Below are 22,465 nucleotides of genomic sequence, written 5' to 3'. Positions count from 1 at the left end.
AAGACAGATGAGTGCAACCTGCTTCTAGCGATTTCTCTTTTGGGAAGCTTACGAAGAACCCTTGGACATACATATTTCATACCAGCTGAAATGCCTATGCCTGGTACTTGTGCTAGATTGAAGTGATTCTTTGTACCATCATTGATTCCATTCTTTTATCTTCTATCCTTACTTCCCACAGTTTTCGTGTTCACTATTTGAAACCCTTGTTTGGTAGCTTGCTTTTGTTTGTGCCACTTTTATTTGTGTTTCTTAAGGTCTTCATGGTGCAACACTTATTGTGTTGAGGGTTTGCTGCTGGTTGTAAGCTTATTTTGTTATGAAAAGCCACACATTACCCCCGAGTCTGGCTATCTTGGAATTTCAGTGGGTTAGGAGACAGAATTTGCCAGTGTAGTCTGTCTGTGCTCACTGTTGCGCTACAATTTGCATACTAAAACAGCATTGCTGATGGCGTTATGTAACAATACTAGATGCAGCTTTACAGCACTTATTTCTTGCCTCGCAGTGAAGCGGTACGTGAGAAAAGGTGTTCCCCGAGAGCACAGAAAACAGGTATTCATCCTTTCACCCAATTTTTGTTCTTATACAATTTTTGTTTTTATACTTTTGCAACAAGCATTTGTGATTGCTCAAGCTGTTGAGAAAGATGTTATTTCTGTCACTCTGGTGCACAATATTATTGTGTTGCCTATACAGTTGATCCCGGATATATTGAACTCAAAGGGGATTGCAAAATAGTTCAATATATTGATAATTCAAAACATAAAATAAGGCTATCTGAAGCTGATCTCTGCATGTCTCGAACAGTTTCTTGAGATTGTGAAAAGTGTGAGCTTAACTTTGTATGTCGCTTGTGCTGCAGAATGGTATTCGCAATGCTAACCCTGGTGTTCTTATTCAAGATAAGGCAGAAATGACACACACCATGAAAACAAACTAGCCTGTATGGATACATTCCATGCTGCCATCAGCGCACATGTACTGCGAATGGTGTGTGAACATGCGCAGCTATGTGTTCGTTACAATACGGCATTAAAATGGCCGAGCCGGGAGGACTGTTAGGTCGAGTTTTGGAAGCAACTTTCTGTTGGTACCAGTCACTCTCTCTTCTTGACCACCCTAAAAAGTCTGCGCGTCTCTTCTTGTGTGCTGCTCAGCCCTCCGGCGCCTTGCGGTCGATACGTCCCTTCGTTCTCAGCCCTTCCCTTCTGGCCCCTGTGTCGGTGACTGCCGACACTACACATATGCTGTTTTGAAAGTGGGCTTCAGCTTGCTGAACATCAGAGTCCCTTTCCACTGACGTGTAACTGTGCAAGCACGAATGAAACGCATTCAGTGCAGACGTGCAAATTCCAAGGCAATGAGTCTCATGCACCGCTGCTGTAATTCCAGGTGTAGTTCCACCAAGTGTGGATACGGAATGCAGTTTCAATATGAACTGAAGTAAGGATCTGTCCAAATGGAGGATGGGGTCGGATTTGTTTTGGCTGCTTGCATGATTAAAAAATGCTGTTCGTGGAAAGCCTTTTACTACAAGATGCTTCAAACCCATCAGCGCAGCATCTCCAGTTCGGCATCTCATGCCCGGCACCACTCAATGAAAAGAATGTGTCATCCATGCTCTTTGTGGAATGTGTATTGGACCGGTAGGCATTTTGCGTTCTTGAAGCAAAGGGGTGATCTGCTATTGCCAATAACAAATGGCCAGTTTGTACGAGCCATCCATACGTGCAGCAAGCACAACTGAGAGCACCCTGCTCATTTTCCCTCCTTGTCATGTACTGCCCTTCAGATTCGACCTCATGTTTGGCAGCATCTGCCAAAACAGTGCTGTTTCAAATTTGTTGGCATTAAATATTTCCAACGATGCAAGAAGGGATTGCGTCTCCGTTAAAAGAAGCGCACTTCCAAGCACGCGGCACAGCGCAGCATTCGATATATTAAATGTGGCTGTGAGTGGGAGTTTGATGTACGCATAGTACATAGCTATACTTTTGCATGAGTTTCTCAAGGGGACTTTACAACTGCTCAATGCAGACAATAATTCGACATATCCAAGTTTTATATCCAGGATTGACTGTACTTCGCACATTGTTTGCACACATTGTTTGTTCGCACATTGTATGCTAGAGCCTAGGTTTAAAGGGCATCACTTCACGTATGCTACATTCGACTTTCAAGGAATATTGGCTTTTTCTTTTTGCATGCTTTTTTTGTACTTGGAGTAATAGTGGCATTATTGCTAATTATGAAGCACACTGCAGAACTTGGTGATGTGCACCACAGTTTGTACTGTGAAGCTCTTTTCACTGAGAAATGCTGTGTTTAAGCATGCCATGTTGTAAAGACAATTGTGTCATAGATGCTGACTCACCCATGTACAGAAGTACTGGGAGGCATGGTGTTAAGCAAAATGCTCATTCCTGGTGAGTTGGAACTTACAATTGCACATTTCCATTTGCTCTGAGCTACAGTGTGTGCATTTTCGCATCTTGTGCAGGTGAAGTGGCTAGTTCTGTGTAAACTCTGACATCTGTACACCTTCAGAGGCATGTAATTAGTCTAGGTGGATGGTGAAGCAGGACAAGTTGGAAGTTGGCTGTTGTGATAATCGGTGGTATCCATTGTTTTTCCTATTGTCATCATTTGTTCAAGCATTGAAATTGAAAACGTGGCAATAACATTTACTGCATTGTGTTGGCTTCAAGTGAGCAACAACAATTCCCCCCCCCCTTGATTTGGCGACAAAAATGTGAGTTGTAATGCACAAGTGCTATCCTTGTGAAGAATCAGCACTAACTACTAAATGATCTTTTTGTGTCCATTTGCAAATAGCATGATAAAACTATAGCTAAGCAAAAATACTGTGGGTCATTGGTAGCCTCTGACCTGCTGCGAGATAATTTTGTCTAGTGTGCTGCATAGGCCACAAGAAATGCGGCATTTCAGTTAGACATTGAGGCGGCCTCTGTGCTGTTCAATATAAACAAATGATCAAACCTCGCATCATCCCATTAGTATAAAATAGTTAAAGAAAAGGTGCAGATTGTACTGACCAAACAACATCACACTGTACTTGTCTACGTGCAACCCACTGTATAAATCAGTTCCAACAAGCCTAACTGTCGCTTCCTATGCAGGTAACCAGTGACCCTGTAGATGTACACAATGCATGCAAAAGGAAGGGAAACACAATTAAGGGAGATAAAGCATTTGGTGGAGTAATTAAATTAAAAATATGTAGAATACAGTCGAACCCGGATATTTCGAATTATTGGTTATACCAAACACACAGATTATCCCCTTGAAAATCCTGTTCAAATGTATAGGAAAGTTGTGCTGTATATTGAACTGTAATTTCGCAGATCATTCAATATATCGAACCCCTCGCCGTGCACTGGAAAGTGCACTTTCCCTAAAGGTGCAGGCATCTCCCACGCCCATCTGCGGTTGTTCGGCGTGCGATGCCCTGTAACGTTTGCAAGCTGCGTGTGTGGAGGAAACCGGCTTGGCGACGGCTGGTCTAGAGCAGCGCCGCGCCCTGGAATGTGCGCTTTCCCCAAAGCCCCTTCCATCTCCCGCGGTCATTCGGCGCGCGACGCTGCGTGACGTTTGCAAGCCACGTGTGTGAAAGAATGAGGAAACTGGCTTGGCGATGGCCGGTCTAGAGCAGTGCCATGCCCTGGAAGGTGCACTTTCCTTGAAAGCCCTTGCATCTTCCGCGAACTGAACGCGGGCACGACCTACACCCGTTGGAGGTGAAGTCGTTCCGCCAGGGGAGAAACGAGCACTGGCGTCTAGGATGAAACTTGGGGTGTGGATGTCTATGGAGCCGTACTGGAAGAGACAACACGAAAAAGCGAACGGGGGTGTGAGGGAGGCACGGCGCCTATGCACAGCGCATGCCGCCATTACGGCCATTACTGCCAAGTGCTGCCGACTCTCTCTCCACTCTCTCCGTCCTTCCCTCTTTGCCTCCTTCGCAGCAGTACGCAGGCGCCGAAAAGCCAGATCAGTGCGTGCCAGACAGAACGCCTGTCGCTTTTTCTTGTGTGTGGTGAACGTTCTGTGCGTGGTAGGTGTGACGTGCGGCTTTGTCATGTAGTGCAAGCTGTGGTGGCTGCGAACATAAAGAAGCAGTAGAATTTGGACTTTGCAGTAGCAGCTTCCAGTACGCTATGGCTTTAACGCGGCAGCTTTTTTCTGAATGGCTTCAGGCATGGGACACTGAATCGGGCAAGTCAGGCCGCTGAGTTTGCCTTCTCATCGACAACTACTCGGCCCATCACACCACTTCTGAGCTGCAGCATATAGAATTGAAATTTCTCCCGCCTAACACAACAGCGACGTTGCAGCCAGTGGACCAGGGCATCATAAAGGCACTGAAGGTCGGCTACAGGAGGAAACCTGTTCAGCGGCTCCTACTTAACCTCCGCGTGGGAGTCGATCTGAAGGTTGACCTGTTGGGGGCCATTCAGATGATCACTCGTGCCTGGAACGACTTGAAGCACGACACAGTGGCCAATTGTTTCTGCAAGGCAGGTCTTGCAGTGACCGTAGACGAATGTCCGGAAGCCTCAGATGAATACGGATATTTGCATGAGGCATTTTGCAACTTGTCCTGTTTTCCGGGTGCAGTCCCGCCCGAAGTGACTGTTGATGATTTTTTCAACGCTGACAGCAACGTTCAAGCTGTAGCTGCTCTAGCTGACGAGGACATTGCGGCGGGAATTGCTGGCACCCAAGAGGAAGGCGATTGCAGTGGTGACGAAGGTCACCGTGGTCACGAGGAAATGTGCCCGTGCACAACCGCTGAGCTGGCATCAGCGTTCAGCCTGACTCGGCGTTGTTGCTGTGAAATGGAGGGCACTGGACTAGAAATGAAAAGCGAGATCAAAGCAGTCTCGAGATCAAAAGCAGCATTTTCAGCTTTATTTCCCAGAGTGAGAAGCAGTCAAATATTAGTGATTTTTTTTTACTGTGAAATAATGCTCCGATAAGCCACCATTTTTTTCAACCGCGAGCGGCATTTCAAGTCGATTTCTGTATATTGAATTATCGATATATCGAACTATTTCGCGATCCCATTCGAGTTCAATATATCCAGGTTCAACTGTGTACAGTTAAACCTCAATATAACGAAATAGGTCAAATCGGCAATTTGCTTTGTTATATCGAAATTTCATTATACTGAAATTCGACCTTTTATGCAACCAAGTACAGTCGCCAATCGATTTTTCTTATGCGTAAAGGGGCCGCACAATTTTTCAAATTATTGGCAATCAAAAAAAGTGAATTTGAATGAGAAAACAATTCATTTTGTTGCATTTGGTAGTCGGCGACCAATGAATGGGGAGGATCAGGTAACAGCAGACTTGTTGAAGGATGGTGGGCAGATTGTTCTAGAGAAACTGGCCACCCTGTATACGCAATGCCTCATGACCTCGAGCATACCGGAATCTTGGAAGAACACTAACATAATCCTAATCCATAAGAAAGGGGACGCCAAAGACCTAAAAATTATAGACCGATCAGCTTATTGTCAGTTGCATACAAACTATTTAGTACTAAGGTAATTGCAAATAGAATCAGGAACACCTTAGACTTCCGTCAACCAAAGGACCAGGCAGGATTCCGTAAAGGCTACTCAACAATAGACCATATTCACACTATCAATCAGGTGATCGAAAAATGTGCGGAATATAACCAACCTTTATATATAGCTTTCATTGATTACGAGAAAGCGTTTGATTCAGTCGAAACCTCAGCAGTCATGGAGGCATTGCGAAATCAGGGTGTAGACGAGCCGTATGTAAAAACACTGAAAGATATCTATAGCGGCTCCACAGCCGCCGTAGTCCTCCATAAAGAAAGCAACAAAATCCCAATAAAGAAAGGCGTCAGGCAGGGAGATACGATCTCTCCAATGCTGTTCATAGCGTGTTTACAGGAGGTATTCAGAGACCTGGATTGGGAAGAATTGGGGATAAAAGTTAATGGAGAATACCTTAGTAACTTGCGATTCGCTGATGATATTGCCTTGCTTAGTAACTCAGGGGACCAATTGCAATGCATGCTCACTGACCTGGAGAGGCAAAGCAGAAGAGTGGGTCTAAAAATTAATCTGCAGAAAACTAAAGTAATGTTTAACAGTCCCAGAAGAGAACAGCAATTTACAATAGGTAGCGAGGCACTGGAAGTGGTAAGGGAATACATCTACTTAGGGCAGGTAGTGACGGCGGATCCGGATCATGAGATGGAAATAATCAGAAGAATAAGAATGGGCTGGGGTGCGTTTGGCAGGCATTCTCAGATCATGAACAGCAGGTTGCCATTATCCCTCAAGTGTATAATAGCTGTGTCTTACCAGTACTCGCCTACGGGGCAGAAACCTGGACGCTTACGAAAAGGGTTCTACTTAAATTGAAGACGACGCAATGAGCTATGGAAAGAAGAATGATGGGTGTAACGTTAAGGGATAAGAAAAGAGCAGATTGGGTGAGAGAACAAACGCGAGTTAATGACATCTTAGTTGAAATCAAGAAAAAGAAATGGGCATCGGCAGGACATGTAATGAGGAGGGAAGATAACCGATGGTCATTAAGAGTTACGGAATGGATTGCAATGGAAGGGAAGCGTAGCAGAGGGCGGCAGAAAGTTAGGTGGGCGGACGAGATTAAGAAGTTTGCAGGGACAACATGGCTACAATTAGTACATGACCGGGGTAATTGGAGAAGTATGGGAGAGGCCTTTGCCCTGCAGTGGGCATAACCAGGCTGATGATGGTGATGATGATGGCATGAAACCATATCATTGGTCATCATCATCATCATCAGCCTGGTTACGCCCACTGCAGGGCAAAGGCCTCTCCCATACTTCTCCAATTACCCCGGTCATGTACTAATTGTAGCCATGTTGTCCCTGCAAACTTCTTAATCTCGTCCGCCCACCTAACTTTCTGCCGCCCTCTGCTACGCTTCCCTTCCATTGCAATCCATTCCGTAACTCTTAATGACCATCGGTTATCTTCCCTCCTCATTACATGTCCTGCCGATGCCCATTTCTTTTTCTTGATTTCAACTAAGATGTCATTAACTCGCGTTTGTTCTCTCACCCAATCTGCTCTTTTCTTATCCCTTAACGTTACACCCATCATTCTTCTTTCCATAGCTCATTGCGTCGTCTTCAATTTAAGTAGAACCCTTTTCGTAAGCGTCCAGGTTTCTGCCCCGTAGGCGAGTACTGGTAAGACACAGCTATTATACACTTGAGGGATAATGGCAACCTGCTGTTCATGATCTGAGAATGCCTGCCAAACGCACTCCAGCCCATTCTTATTCTTCTGATTATTTCCATCTCATGATCCGGATCCGCCGTCACTACCTGCCCTAAGTAGATGTATTCCCTTACCACTTCCAGTGCCTCGCTACCTATTGTAAATTGCTGTTCTCTTCTGGGACTGTTAAACATTACTTTAGTTTTCTGCAGATTAATTTTTAGACCCACTCTTCTGCTTTGCCTCTCCAGGTCAGTGAGCATGCATTGCAATTGGTCCCCTGAGTTACTAAGCAAGGCAATATCATCAGCGAATCGCAAGTTACTAAGGTATTCTCCATTAACTTTTATCCCCAATTCTTCCCAATCCAGGTCTCTGAATACCTCCTGTAAACACGCTATGAACAGCATTGGAGAGATCGTATCTCCCTGCCTGACGCCTTTCTTTATTGGGATTTTGTTGCTTTCTTTATGGAGGACTACGGCGGCTGTGGAGCCGCTATAGATATCTTTCAGTGTTTTTACATACGGCTCGTCTACACCCTGATTTCGCAATGCCTCCATGACTGCTGAGGTTTCGACTGAATCAAACGCTTTCTCGTAATCAATGAAAGCTATATATAAAGGTTGGTTATATTCCGCACATTTTTCGATCACCTGATTGATAGTGTGAATATGGTCTATTGTTGAGTAGCCTTTACGGAATCCTGCCTGGTCCTTTGGTTGACGGAAGTCTAAGGTGTTCCTGATTCTATTTGCAATTACCTTAGTAAATACTTTGTAGGCATCGGACAGTAAACTGATCGGTCTATAATTTTTCAAGTCTTTGGCGTCACCTTTCTTATGGATTAGGATTATGTTAGCGTTTTTCCAAGATTCGGGTACGCTCGAAGTCATGAGGCATTGCGTATGCAGGGTGGCCAGTTTCTCTAGAACAATCTGCCCACCATCCTTCAACAAATCTGCTGTTACCTGATCCTCCCCAGCTGCCTTCCCCCTTTGCATAGCTCCCAAGGCTTTCTTTACTTCTTCCGGTGTTACCCGCAGAATTTCGAATTCCTCTAGACTATTCTCTCTTCCAATATCGTCGTGGGTGCCACTGGTACTGTATAAATCTCTATAGAACTCCTCAGCCACTTGAACTATCTCATCCATATTAGTAATGATATTGCCGGCTTTGTCTCTTAACGCATACATCTGATTCTTGCCAATTCCTAGTTTCTTCTTCACTGCTTTTAGGCTTCCTCCGTTTATGGGAGCATGTTCAATTCTATCCATATTATACTTCCTTATGTCAGCTGTCTTACGCTTGTTGATTAACTTCGAAAGTTCTGCCAGTTCTATTCTAGCTGTAGGGTTAGAGGCTTTCATACATTGGCGTTTCATACAAGGTCTATCTCATTTCTAGTCTCGCCGTTCGGGCTCCTCCACGTCCACTTTCGGCTATCTCGCTTGCGGAAGAAGGTATTCATTATCCGCATATTATTCTGTTCCGCAAACTCTACTAATAACTCTCCCCTGCTATTCCTAGTGCCTATGCCATATTCCCCCACTGCCTTGTCTCCAGCCTGCTTCTTGCCTACCTTGGCATTTAAGTCGCCCATCAGTATAGTGTATTTTGTTTTGACTTTACCCATCGCCGATTCCACGTCTTCATAGAAGCTTTCGACTTCCTTGTCATCATGACTGGATGTAGGGGCGTAGACCTGTATAACCTTCATTTTGTACCTCTTATTAAGTTTCACAACAAGACCTGCCACCCTCTCGTTAATGTTATAGAATTCCTGTATGTTACCAGCTATGTTCTTATTAATCAGGAATCCGACTCCTAGTTCTCGTCTCTCCGCTAAGCCCCGGTAGCACAGGACGTGCCCGCTTTTTAGCACTGTATATGCTTCTTTTGGCCTTCTAACTTCACTGAGCCCTATTATATCCCATTTCCTGCCCTCTAATTCCTCCAATAGCACTGCTAGACTCGCCTCACTAGATAACGTTCTAGCGTTAAACGTTGCCAGGTTCATATTCCAATGGCGGCCTGTCCGGAGCCAGGGATTCTTAGCACCCTCTGCAGCGTCGCAGGTCTGACCGCCGCCGTGGTCAGTTGCTTTGCAGCTGCTGGGGACTGAGGGCCGGGGTTTGATTGTTGTGTTCATATAGGAGGTTGTGGCCAAGTACTGCACCAGGGTGGCCAATCCTGCTCTGGTGAGGGAGTGCGTTACCGGTTCTGGTCACCGGGATCAGGCCACACTCCAGGCCTGTTTTATGCAATTTTATCAACACGCGGATTTTTTTTTTAATCCGGTGGAAAATTGCGCGGCACCGTGATTCGAACCACGGACCTCTTGCACGCGAGGCGGGTGTTCTACCTCTACGCCACCGCTGCACCGGTTTCATGCCACGTCGACGATATCTTGACATCGGCGGTACAGATTAAGTGAAGCCAGCCACGATTTCACGTTCACTCTGCCCCCGCGGCTGATAGCATCATTCGCTCGGGGACAACGCTATCATGAAAAGCGCCAGCAGCAGGGAGCGAAGGCTTCGTCTGTCTCTCACTTTAACAGGTCACCAAAACTCGAGATACCACCAAAACTAAATGCATGGGAATACAGCTTACATGATGCCACGCCGTCTTGGCACTCCCACTCTTTGTACATACGGCAGATTACCTCTAAATCGGAGTGCACAGCTGCGTAAGCACTCAGCTGCACTTACAGCCATGCGCAGCCATGGCCGAGATGCGCGCACTTGATTGCGTTGCCGCAAGCTCGCTCCCTCCCCCTCTTTCCCTTTGCTCACGCGGGAAGGTGGCACTTGTGAAGCCATCATTTTTGTTGTCTCACCCTTGCACCTAAAGCACAAACTGCGTGGGGCATGATAGGATTTTATCACATTTGGACTTTATTGACCCGTTTCATGACGATCCCGTGGGTGCTGTCATTTTGATCGCGTGGCGACACATCCATTGCTTGTCTTGGCTGCCTCCGTGTTTACAATGGATGTGCATGATGCCGGTGCTGCTCTGCTAAACTGTTTTGGTGCATATCATAGACAGTGACTGGGTGGACAACATGCAAAGCTTTGGCTACAGCTTCAATTGACATATAAGCGCTTTCGTAGTCCATTACGCTTTGTCCAAATGGCGCGAGCAGCGCATACGGCACCTGTAATAAAAGCAGGGCTGACAATGTATTCCAAGCTATCCTAACTTTCTGCTTATGAATTGAATCAGTATCAGTGTGTTTAGCTCGTCATTCTTTATTTAGTAAATACTTTGAAGCAGTGGCTTGCCTCATTTCTGACTTGACAAGGTTCCCCGGATCGTCACTATCTGTTTATTTTCTGCCTAATTGCTCGCGGGTGTGCTCAGTTGTGATAGATTCGTTCTTGCTGGGCACAAGGCTTGTAACATAGCTGTTCTGTGCATTGTATTAACTTCTAGCAAATAAGCTAATCACGCACTTTCTGTGTGGACCGTAACGAAACATTCAGCTTCGAACATTAGTGTGCTGTCGGCATAGCTGTCGTCACCCATGCTCCAGCGCGTATTGACTCAAGTGTGTGCCCGTTCACTTATTCTTAACACGTTGACGATAGAGTGGGCGTGAGCTTACATGTGAGTTGGGGTGGATGTGTGAAGATAATGTGCAAGCAACTTACGCCAAGTAGCGGTGCAACTCCCTTTGTCACCGTATAACGAACGGTATCCTCACTCGTGCAGGCGTCCCAGGGTTGAAGTCTTTTGCCTGGAGGTTAGGGCTACGTACAACGCTGCGGATGAGTGAATTTTTTTATCCTCTATGGAGGCCATGCATCACAAAGAGCCAGCAACACGGGCAATCTTTGTGTAGCAGCGGTCCATCCGTGAACTTGGACACACAGATTCATTCCATTCATTAATATGCCACTCACAATTTTTGCAGCCAACTACTGTGCACGTCTTCACTCCACCACTCCATATTATGCAGCATGAATGGAGCACAGTGTGTTATCGAAAACCCAGATCGCTTAGAAGCAGGGCAGAAGGGTTAATGGTTTCGCATTCGTGCGCTTTCGCTAAGGCAACATGCGGCGTGCCATCGAAAGGACCATCTCTATTCTCTGGAGCAAACTGCTTCGCCAAACGGAACATGATGTGGCTCTACTTCAGCAGTTGCTCTTGTCGCGCCGCGTGCGATTTGAAGGTGCATTTGCAAGCAGCTGCTTGTAATTCAGTCATTTGACCATCTGCATCGACGTAAGTTTTTTAAATTGTTTTGGCATTCCTTTGCGGTGAAAGCAAAATTTCCTTATATTAAAATCGCATATAAACACTTCGTTATATTGGGGTTCTAAATGAATGGTGTTCTATGGACAAGAGGTTATGAAAAGTTAAATAATTCGCTGTGTCAAAAACTTCATTATATTGAAGTTCACTGTATCAAGGTTTAACTGTATGAAACTGGCAAGCACTAGATGGAGCCTGCCTACGTAGGACAGGGGTAACTGGAAATCACTGGGAGTGACATCTGTCTTGCAGTGGACCAAACCCAAATGTGACGGTGATGATGATGACAACTGCACACTTGACTAATGCTGGCTGATGCATCTGTTCCTTCAGGTGTGGATGGTCCTTTCGGGAGCAGCCGCAATGCAGAGTGAGCAGCGAGGCCTGTACCAGGCACTGCTGCAGCAGAGCCTGCGGCCTGACCTTGTTGAGACAATCCAGATAGGTAGGCCCACGTGACTAAATGCCCGAACATTTCAACAAACATTGTCTGTCACCAGAGCACCATTCTTGGCACAGTGTGGACACATAAAACTTGCCATGCAGCCATTTTTTATCTTGCCTACCTCCTTCCGTCATCCTGCAGTCTTAGTGAAACTTACGCATTCTCCAAAATCTCAATGTCTTTATCATCACCTCCTGCTTTTCTGGAACTGCAGTGGGGGGCAGTAGCAATGTTAAACGGCCATTGCATTTTTCTTTCTGAAAGAATTGTTCTGACTGCTGTTTACAAATGGGAACTTCGAACACGAATATTTCTTTATGCTATGCCCCAAGCTTTGCAACAGTAAAGGATATTGGTTCATCGCATTGTTGTTGCAACAGATGAAGTGCATCTGTTAGACCAGGTCTCTGAATGTAAAGTGGCTGCTTAGCTGTGTAATGTTTTATTTTTGTTTGTTACAGATGTGCCACGAACGTTTCCTGACAATGTGTATTTTCACGGAGGTGGACAGCAACAGAAGTCACTATTCAACATCCTGGTGGCGTATGCACATTTCAACCAGGGTGTCGGCTACTGCCAGGTATGATAGAGTGTCACTTATGTAAAGCTTATGACAACAATTGATCAACAGGTGGGACCGACGCAGAAGGAACCTTCAATAAGTGCAAACTTCCCTGCCATCCGTCACTGGTAACATTAGTGGTTTGTCTGCCCGTGCAGCCATTTGTTCATACAGCAATGGCAATGAGACTCAGTCGATCCCACTCCCTTGTGACCGCCACTACTTGTAAACGTGGCAAGCTCTTATTTTTGGAAACGTTGTATACTTCGTGTGTGTCAGATTTCAGGGCTTGAGTTTTCTCCAGTTTCTTTTCACGCTCTGTAAATTGGATTTTTGAAACGAATTGCTTGGCGGCTGTGCTCTGTGATTGCTGCTGCCTCAGAAGTGTCGTGGCGTTGCTCAGGGTCTGAACTTCATAGCTGGCCTGCTGCTGCTGGCAACAGAGGATGAGGAGGCCACCTTCTGGCTCCTGCGCGCCCTGCTCGAGCGACTGCTGCCCGACTACTATGGCCGGCACATGACGGGTCTGCTCACAGACATCGAGGTTCTTGCCGAACTGGTCAGGCAAGTGCCACCTCCTTCAGGGTGCACCACCCCTGAGGCCCCTGTGGACAACTTTAACCTTGTTTTGCCTTCGCTCAGTTTTACATCAAGGAAAATTATAACCACTTGTTCACCTTTATTAAAGGTGAAAGCCTTAGACGGCTCATGGGACGAAAAATCCGATGTCTGGTGTTATGGCACCAAAATTCGTAGGGAGTCAAACCGCCGACCTTTGTTAGGAGTCTGACCCACTACTTGTGGTGTTAATTAAGGCAAATTTAATGGAGATGCACATTGGTGTTAATTAAGGCAAAGTTACTAATTAATGCACTCGAATCCTGTGGCCCAACATGGAGATACGGGTGAACCGGCCTCTCCAAGTTGGATTCCAATTGACATTGTGAAGGTGGAGAGTCAAAGCCACTGCCTTTGTTGTTAATTAAGGCACAGTTAACTAAGATATAGTTAATTAAGGCACTCTAACCCACAGCCTTTGGTGGGAGTCAAACCCACGACCTTTGGTGTTAGGGCAAAGTTAAATAAGGCACTTAGGCGCATTCATTATGTGCATTCATTACATGCATTCATTTGTTTTCCTTGTACTATCTTAATTTTGATGCCTTTACCCATGTTTTGTATTAATTTTTTTGTTTTTTTTTCATTTTAGAACTTAGGGTCCCGCAGTCATTGAGTTTAGGACCCTCGTCTGCATACTATCTGTTACTTATTCATTGTTATTGAATGGAGAATAAACTGAACTGAACTGAACTTGAACCCATGACTCAACATGGAGATATGGGTGAACTGGCCATATCTCCCACGACTCCCGCCAAAGACCTTGGATCTTTGGTGCAAGTCGTACCTGCGACCTTTGGTTTTAATTAGGGCTAAATTAATTAAGGCTCAGTTAATTAAGGCAGAGCTCATTCAGGCACTCAAACCCACGACTTTTGTTGGTAGAAAACTAGTCGCAGTAAGTAACACTGCATTTGAATGAAAATGTCAAGTAATGTAATGAATGTCTCATGAGTGCACTAGCTTTCGCCTTCATGCTCTTTACCGTATGCTAAAGTGACTGTCAACACTTTCTTTCTGGCTACAGAGGGTACATTTGTACAGAAAAACAACAAGGAAGCGTTATTTATGTTCTAACTTAACATATTAATTAAATAATTAGTGACTTGTTTTGCTGTAGTGTCCACAACTTGAATCTCGCTCTAGCAATGATTCGGACTCTGACTGCATGACTGTGTGCTAATTTGGCCACCAAGCCTAACTGAAATAGTGATATTTTCATTTTGATACGTCTCTTGCATGGTCATTGGCCATGTCCCGAACACCTCTTCGAAACCGAAACTAGCAAAGCCTAGTCAATCTAATAGTTGCGGATGAAGATGCAGTGCATGCAGACTACTTTCGTCTGTAACGACAGCATGACATTGGCCAAGATAAGGGCCACGAATTTGTAGCGATGCTTTCCACTTGATTATATGTCATTCTTATCGTCCACTGTTCATGGCCGGCTGATCCCATTGATAATGCATGCAAAGCAATGCTTTGACCATTGACGAAGTGTGAAAAGCATGAAAAGGAATAGCATAAAAGGCATTGCTTGAAAATCACGGCCACGGATTGTCTAGGCTGAAGGCAAGTGTATGTGCGGGCAACAACACGTTGACAATCGGGGACCGTATTCTTGTACAATAACTTCTGAGAATAATTGTGTTTTCATGTTACGAACACTGGACGCATCAACGAATGGCAGCATTTCTGCACTATGATAAGATAGCATGCTTGGCACTGCACCAAGAATGCCATCGCTCATAGATGCCGGTGCATCTTGCACTAGTCATGCAGAATTGAAGGTATCCCTGAAAGTGGCAAGCTGAAAATAAGGCGCACCTTTTTTCGACCACATGTGGCATAAAGTCGCTTATTTCCAGGCCAATTCGTTATTTCGGACTACTGGTTATTCTTACTTTATGCAGTGCCCATAGAGTCTGAATTATTGTTCAGCGATTGTGTGGGCTATGCATTAAGTTTCCCAGTACCTAAGTCAGAATTTTTTAGGTATAAGGTTAGTGTAGCATATGTGATGCATCGGGCATTACAAAACCATCATGAATCATTACTGATTTTGTAACATGTGGTTTGATGGCTGATTGTTAAGAGAAATGAAGTGTAAAGTTGAAGCTAGAATGGAAGGTCACGCTTCTGGAACACCAAATAGGCCAGTCTTACTGCGAGCGGAGTCATTGCAAGCCAGGAAAGGCTGCCAAGAAGGAAAACTTGTGGGGATGCCATATTGGAACTCTCGCATCAGCTACTTATGAATTTAGGGGGTACATCTTGGTGTGGCTTGGAAATAAAGGCTTGGTTGGAGGGAGTAAGAAAAAAACAGGGCAAGCGTTTGCTCTGTTTTTTCTTACTCCCTCCTACCAAGCCTTCATTTCCACGCCAGGCTAATACATACCCCCTAGACTTGAACCAACTAGCCCAGCAACATATTCTACTCCTTATGAATGATTGATTTTTGACACCGTCTGCTCCGGGCTGTATAATTGCTTAGCAGTTGCATGCAAGTGGCAAGAGGCATCTTTTTTTTTACAGAAGAGAGCAGTCTTTGTTGTGCTTGGTGCAGAATCTCTCTATTTTCGATCCACCAAGTGGGTAAGCTGGCACTGCACCACTCCCTGGCTTGCAGCGCCGAAGGAACAAAGACAAGTACTCACAAGTGCAGTGCTTGGTGCTTATAATTGTCTTCGTACCTCCCATGCTCTAGGTCAGTAACTGAGGTTTTTTAGCGCACGAAAAGGGACGAAAGACAGTGGCGAAACGAGAACACAGCGCTAACTTCCAACAATGGTTTTATTCCACAAAGCGGTAGACACATATATATATATAGGTAACACCCACAACCATACGCATGCGCATATGTACTGATTTTTAGTCAAATGAGACAGCAACGAGACATGTGTAATGGAAAGTTAAGATGATATCAAAGATGAAAGAACGACCATGCATAGCCAAAAAAATTTTTTTGTAATTGCAAGTCTAAAAGATTAAGATGTAATCTCCATCAGGCCACCCTCTGTGTCACGTTTAAAAAATCGAATTCTTTACTTGAAAGATCTACTGAAGGCGCGCTAACACACGCGCTCCCTAAACTAGCAATCTTTGCCGCTTCAATAATCTCACGTGTTGTTTGCGCTGGGCTTCTTCCTATCACCGTGCACTGTTTATAAATGGGACTGCACCCATGCTTTCTGCAGTGAAAAGCCAGATGCCCCACTCCTCCAGTTCGCACATTATTTGCGTGTTCACGCAACCTGTCATTTAGGCACCTTCCCGTTTGGCCAATGTATTTTTTTGCCGCACGACAGGGGCAGTTCATACACGATATTGTTCACACAATGAACGTAGCGTTCCTTGTGATTTGTCCGGCAACTGGGCTTCTCAGAACCACAGTAGCTGGCCTTGCACAAGTTGGACAGCTTGATTGGCGCTGAAAAGATGACGCTTACATTTGCGTTATTGCCAATCTTCTTCAGTCTGTGCGAGATATCGTGGATGTACGGTATGATTGCGCGTTTCTGCTTCACTCTCGTATTTTCCCGTGAAGTGGACTCCTCATCCTGTCGTCCGCGTTTTGTGGTCTTTAGGAGACCTTCGGCCACAGCTGTGATGATGTGCTGCGGGAAACCGGCCTGTTTCAGGCGATCCACTTGCGCCATAAAACTGGACAAACACTTGTGAGGACATGAGCGGCGAAGAGTCCACTTCACGGGAAAATACGAGAGTGAAGCAGAAACGCGCAATCATACCGTACATCCATGATATCTCGCACAGACTGAAGAAGATTGGCAATAACGCAAATGTAAGCGTCATCTTTTCAGCGCCAATCAAGCTGTCCAACTTGTGCAAGGCCAGCTACTGTGGTTCTGAGAAGCCCAGTTGCCGGACAAATCACAAGGAACGCTACGTTCATTGTGTGAACAATATCGTGTATGAACTGCCCCTGTCGTGCGGCAAAAAAATACATTGGCCAAACGGGAAGGTGCCTAAATGACAGGTTGCGTGAACACGCAAATAATGTGCGAACTGGAGGAGTGGGGCATCTGGCTTTTCACTGCAGAAAGCATGGGTGCAGTCCCATTTATAAACAGTGCACGGTGATAGGAAGAAGCCCAGCGCAAACAACACGTGAGATTATTGAAGCGGCAAAGATTGCTAGTTTAGGGAGCGCGTGTGTTAGCGCGCCTTCAGTAGATCTTTCAAGTAAAGAATTCGATTTTTTAAACGTGACACAGAGGGTGGCCTGATGGAGATTACATCTTAATCTTTTAGACTTGCAATTACAAAAAAATTTTTTTGGCTATGCATGGTCGTTCTTTCATCTTTGATATCATCTTAACTTTCCATTACACATGTCTCATTGCTGTCTCATTTGACTAAAAATCAGTACATATGCGCATGCGTACGGTTGTGGGTGTTACCTATATATATATATGTGTCTACCGCTTTGTGGAATAAAACCATTGTTGGAAGTTAGCGCTGTGTCCTCGTTTCGCCATTGTCTTTCGTCCCTTTTCGTGCGCTAAAAAACCTCAGTTATAGAATACCAACACGCCCTAACCTACGCTCTTTCTAGGTCAGTGTTGCGCACTGCTTCTAAGATGTCTGTTTTGGAAATGTAAGACTGACATGTGTCATGCACGTTACGAGGCTAAGTTGAGAGCATTTACAAGACACACTGTGTGACCTCTGCGACAGTTGCATAGATCATGGGAGTGATGCACACCAGGTGGTTGGTGTTTAAATTAAGTTATGGGGTTTTACGTGCTGAAACCACTTGCTGATTATGAGGCACTTGGTTGGTGTTTGTGCCATGAGTTGGATGACAGGGATTGGAAACAGTTTGCTTCTTTTCATTGGCCATCCACTGCATTAGATATCCACTGTAGTAGCTGGTGGGACATATGGTGATGAGAAGGCACTTTTGTTTGATAAACTGTTCCTTGCTGACATCCTAGTACAGGGTGGTGTGGTGGATGGGGAAAAGCTGTGCAAAGTACTGCACAGAGAGAAGTTGTGGAGAAAGTTGTCTTGAAAAAGTGGGCTTCTGTTGAAATGGTTTTCAGTTTTTCACATGACAGACCTCTGCTTAAGATCAGGGCAGGGATTACCTATAATATTTTTGGTAAGGTTCCTCCCTATTCCTCAGTAGCAGCGAGGTCATGCACCACCACTGGGCAGTTGCATTTGTAAAGGCTGCATGCAGATGCGGGGTACGTTTCGCGGGGTTTGAGCCAAGGGTTCCCTGTCTCAGTAGGGAGTTTTGTGGGGCCACACTGCGTGATGAAGTTTGTATATCATCAGCACATAGTGCACTGTCCATGAAGCAGGAAGACAAATGTCTTTCTTGTGTTAACACCTTTAACAGTTCACATACATTGGGACCACACTGCTCCCCACACCTCACACATGTGATGGAGGCTGAGGTGCTATTCTGGTCTTTGTGTGTTGTAATGATGAGACACTGCTTGACTGTCCTTTACTAAATTAAGGGACACGACACTGTAACAATTTCTGGATTTCTTTTTTTGAAAAACAACAAAATGAGGCAGGGCGATACATTAGCGAAGAAAGTTGCTGTTCATTTGGTTTTAACCAGACAGGTTACAGTGGCCTTTGCTGAAAGATTTGCTGGTCCAAGCGACCACTGAACAATATGCCGTGTTACCAACATTTGCAGAGCTCTCCCTTCTGTTGAATGCAGGGAGCGGATGCCACAGGTGCACGCACATCTGGCCAAGCACGAGGTGTCCTGGGCAATTGTGACCACCAAGTGGTTTGTCTGCCTGTTCGCTGAAGTGCTGCCAATTGAGGTGTGTGTAACAGCAGCCCTTGGGAAGAGCGTTCATCTCTATAACGAAGTTGTATCCAACATGAAGATATGTTTGTTATATCCGATATTCATTATAAGCATATATTCGTTACGTGATGATATAGGCAAGAAAATATTTAGATTTACTTTGTTGTATCCATGTTTGAAGGTTCGACTGTGCTTCTGCTGCGTGGCAGTTTTTATTCTCCTGGAAGTTCAATTTGCATCAAGCTTTCCACACATGATAAAACCACAAGGCATACATGAATATGGCAGCTGTGCATATTATAGCGTGCTTGAAGGTGTCGTGTAGCCCCTTCAGTCATGAATTACGATCAACTGTTGATAAACGTGTGAGATTTATGTAATTTTTTGCCAGTGTGCTGGAGACTTCATAAAAAGCAAGTCAAGGTGAGATGAGAATGACTATGTGCATGTCATAGAGACCAATAGTAATTAAATATTCATTTAATTACTATTGTTAGTCAGTCATGCTACATTTCTTTCATTAAAGAGATCGAATCACCCACTCAAATTTCATGCACAGATTAATTATTGGGTGCAAGCATTACAGCAAGGGAAAAAAATATTTCACAATTACTACCGAAATGCCCCACTTCAAACGTCCCGTCAAATGCAGTAGTGCCTTCACCAAAGCGGTCGTCTGAAGCAATACATTTCACTCAGAAGTGAAATGGGTGTACTTTAGGAAAGCGGAATGTTCAATTTACTCAAAGCTTAATTTTTGTTGTCTATTCCTTGCAACCATTGCTCAGTAATGGCAAAAATAAGTCGTGTCCACAAATGTGTGTGCCGTGACTGAAGGGGGTAGCAACAATCTGCATACAGTTTGTTTGATGTGCATTGTCACAAGTATGCTCAACAGTGCCATGTGGCAAGCGTATGACATATTCTTCTCACAAACCTGACTTGCGTCACTCTACTCTGCTCTGCTTGCTTATCTATTCCAAGCCCCTCTCCACTCCCTTCTCCTACCCTCATGTCATCCTGGTCTCTCATTACTTTCCATCTCTTTTTTGTGTGCTAGCCGTACAAGATGAGGCAGGCTACATTTAACTAGGGTTCAGTGCTTTCAATTTAAACTGACGAAAATCGTAAAAATTGTGCGAAACTTGTTCTCAGGGATTTAGGTTTAATTGAATAGGGGAAGTGAAAGAGAGCTGACACAGTGATCGGCATGCAGGTGCGAGCTTACATGCACACAGGTGCCAGGAGCCTGGTAATATTGAGACCAGGTGTCAGCCTGCTCCCAAAGCGGTCTTTACATTTTCCTTGTTTGCATGTGTTTTGCCTGCTGCCGCGACAACAAAAGAATGTCACAGTTTCGCCACAAAGGGAAAGCATTGATAGCGATAGCAATGTGTTAGACAACTATGCAAAGCATAGTTTTATCAGCGGTATAAATTGCAGTAAGCATTTGCTCACTAATTAACAAGCATAGTGTGACATGTGCACAGGCAAACATGAACAGCTCTCACTCGTTGATCACGAGCATTCACTCTCACAACGAGGCTTGTGATAATATTGATTTTTAGTTCGAAACGAAGTCGAAGCAAATAGTAATTAGTAGGGGTTGTTGGATCTGAAGGACAATCCCAATTGCTGTCCCCCAGATATTTGGACCTTGCCGTTGGGTGCGGGAGTTGGCCGAGGTTGAGGAGGACGTCGGGATGAAAACTGGAGGTTTATTTAAATTACTTACAGTGAAAGTACAAAGAAATTAACAGTCATAAAGTCATTACGGGCCGGCAGCAACTCGGACGCTGTGGCCCGTGGCAAGAAGCTCGAAAGAGATGAATAAAGGAATGCTCTCTTGCTGCTCCCGGTCTGTGTCTTTAAGCCCTTCAGTGTCTCGAAGTCACGTCACGTTCGGCCAATCGGCGAGCCCGCTCAGGTGACGTCATTTTCGGCCAATCGGCGAGCCCGCTCAGGTGTCGTCATTTTCGGCCAATGGTAGGCGCCCGTGCAATTGTGTCACCCAGCGCACAGGGTCGCTCCTTGGGGTCGAATTGCCCGAGCGCTTACTTCTCTCTGCGGTATTGCCTTGCTGGCTTGCAAGCACCGTCACAATAGGCGGAAGGGGGTGACGTTTCAGTGCTGAAAGCAGCTTTGCTCGGGACCTGCGTTACCCGGAACCGTGTCAGGCTCTCGCTACACTTTCGGGAAGAGTCAAGCAGTGAATAGCTCCGACTGCGGCGCACGAGGTGGGGGACGCCAACTCGTTTGCACGTGCCGCGCCTCGGGTGCGGGGTAGATGTGCTTCTGCGCTCCTTAATTAGCTGTGACGCGATTCGATGTGGTCTGGTGAACTCGAAGTAGGCTCAGGAAAAGGTCCTGTATCTAACAGCTCCTCCTCGCCCCGGAAGTTCGGAATGGCCGGTGAAATCAATTTGCTGGCCATGAGGAACGCTGAAAGAGCATGTAGGGTACTGGTGTCGAGCCTCGTGTGACGAACTTTGGGATCCTGGGCCCTGGAGAACGTACGTCAAACAAACAAAACAACACAGCGCTGCACAACGTGTAAGCGCAGGCTCTTCACCCCTGACTCGCCAGGCTATTACTGTGTCAAAATGAACCCTGATCTTTTATTTCCCCAATTTTGACAAAGCAGTTCAAACCACCTTTCCAAACTGCTATCCATTTCTCCCCGAATGCCGACAAGGCCAAAGTGACGTTGTTGTTGCGAAACAAAGGGCTGTTGTCGTTGCAAACAAAAAATCAAAACAGCCGAACATAACTTAAGTGGCCTAATTACACGGACAGCATGTTTCCAACCTATCACAGTGGTGTACTTATCGCACGTATTGGAGCCTTTGAACAGTCCGGTCAACTGTACAAGTACGTAATCACAAGCGCGCTAGCTTTGTGGTCCCTATTCCGAACCCGTACTTGCGTCGTAGGCAAACTTTTCATTACGCTTACTCACGTTTCTTCCTTTAGTCCCTACAGGATACGCGCTAATGGAACTAAGAACGCTTTTCAGTGCAAATTACGCACTTGCTGAAAACCTACGCGCTTAACCTTAGAAAATAAAAAAAACACATAAAAAGAAGAAGGTTAACTAATACACACACGCGTTACCATAGGCCTCTCAACGATAACCTTGATTCTCAGGTTACTCACACACAAAAAAATAAGAAAGCCTATATACTCATTAACCAACACTCGCGAGACTAATTGTTTAAATAAAACACCTCTTTCAAACCTCGGAGCTTCTCAAACGAAAACATAAAGAAAGCTCATACCTTACTTATTGAAAGAAACTCTAGCCTCAAATTGCGAAAATTTTGAAGATGTTCAAAAAAAAATAAAAAATAACACCCTTTTCTTCTGCGGAAGCTCTCTTGGCCTCCCGTTCCAAACGTTTACGTCTGACCCATACCTTCAGCCGTACCCGAGGTGGTCGCGGTTCAAAAGCTACTCTGGCTACCGAGGAACAACAAAAGGGCTGACTCACTATCA

The 22,465-nt window shown here is 45.3% G+C and overlaps 1 protein-coding gene across 1 annotated transcript in view; it reads left to right on the top strand.

Moving 5' to 3' along the window:
* Window positions 1-22,465, top strand: part of LOC126540162 (growth hormone-regulated TBC protein 1-like) — a 55,397-nt gene that overhangs the window by 7,196 nt on the left and 25,736 nt on the right. Inside the window, exons 3-7 of the mRNA XM_072286619.1 lie at window positions 509-555; window positions 11,879-11,990; window positions 12,452-12,570; window positions 12,956-13,116; window positions 18,875-18,983. Of these exons, the coding sequence (XP_072142720.1) occupies window positions 509-555; window positions 11,879-11,990; window positions 12,452-12,570; window positions 12,956-13,116; window positions 18,875-18,983 (548 nt within the window). The remainder of the gene's footprint in view (window positions 1-508; window positions 556-11,878; window positions 11,991-12,451; window positions 12,571-12,955; window positions 13,117-18,874; window positions 18,984-22,465) is intronic.

Source organism: Dermacentor andersoni, chromosome 2 (assembly GCF_023375885.2).
Source record: "Dermacentor andersoni chromosome 2, qqDerAnde1_hic_scaffold, whole genome shotgun sequence".
NCBI classification, from domain to species: Eukaryota; Metazoa; Arthropoda; class Arachnida; order Ixodida; family Ixodidae; genus Dermacentor; species Dermacentor andersoni.
The sequence above is the reverse complement of the archived record's forward strand: the minus strand, read 5'-3'. Positions and strand labels throughout refer to the sequence as shown.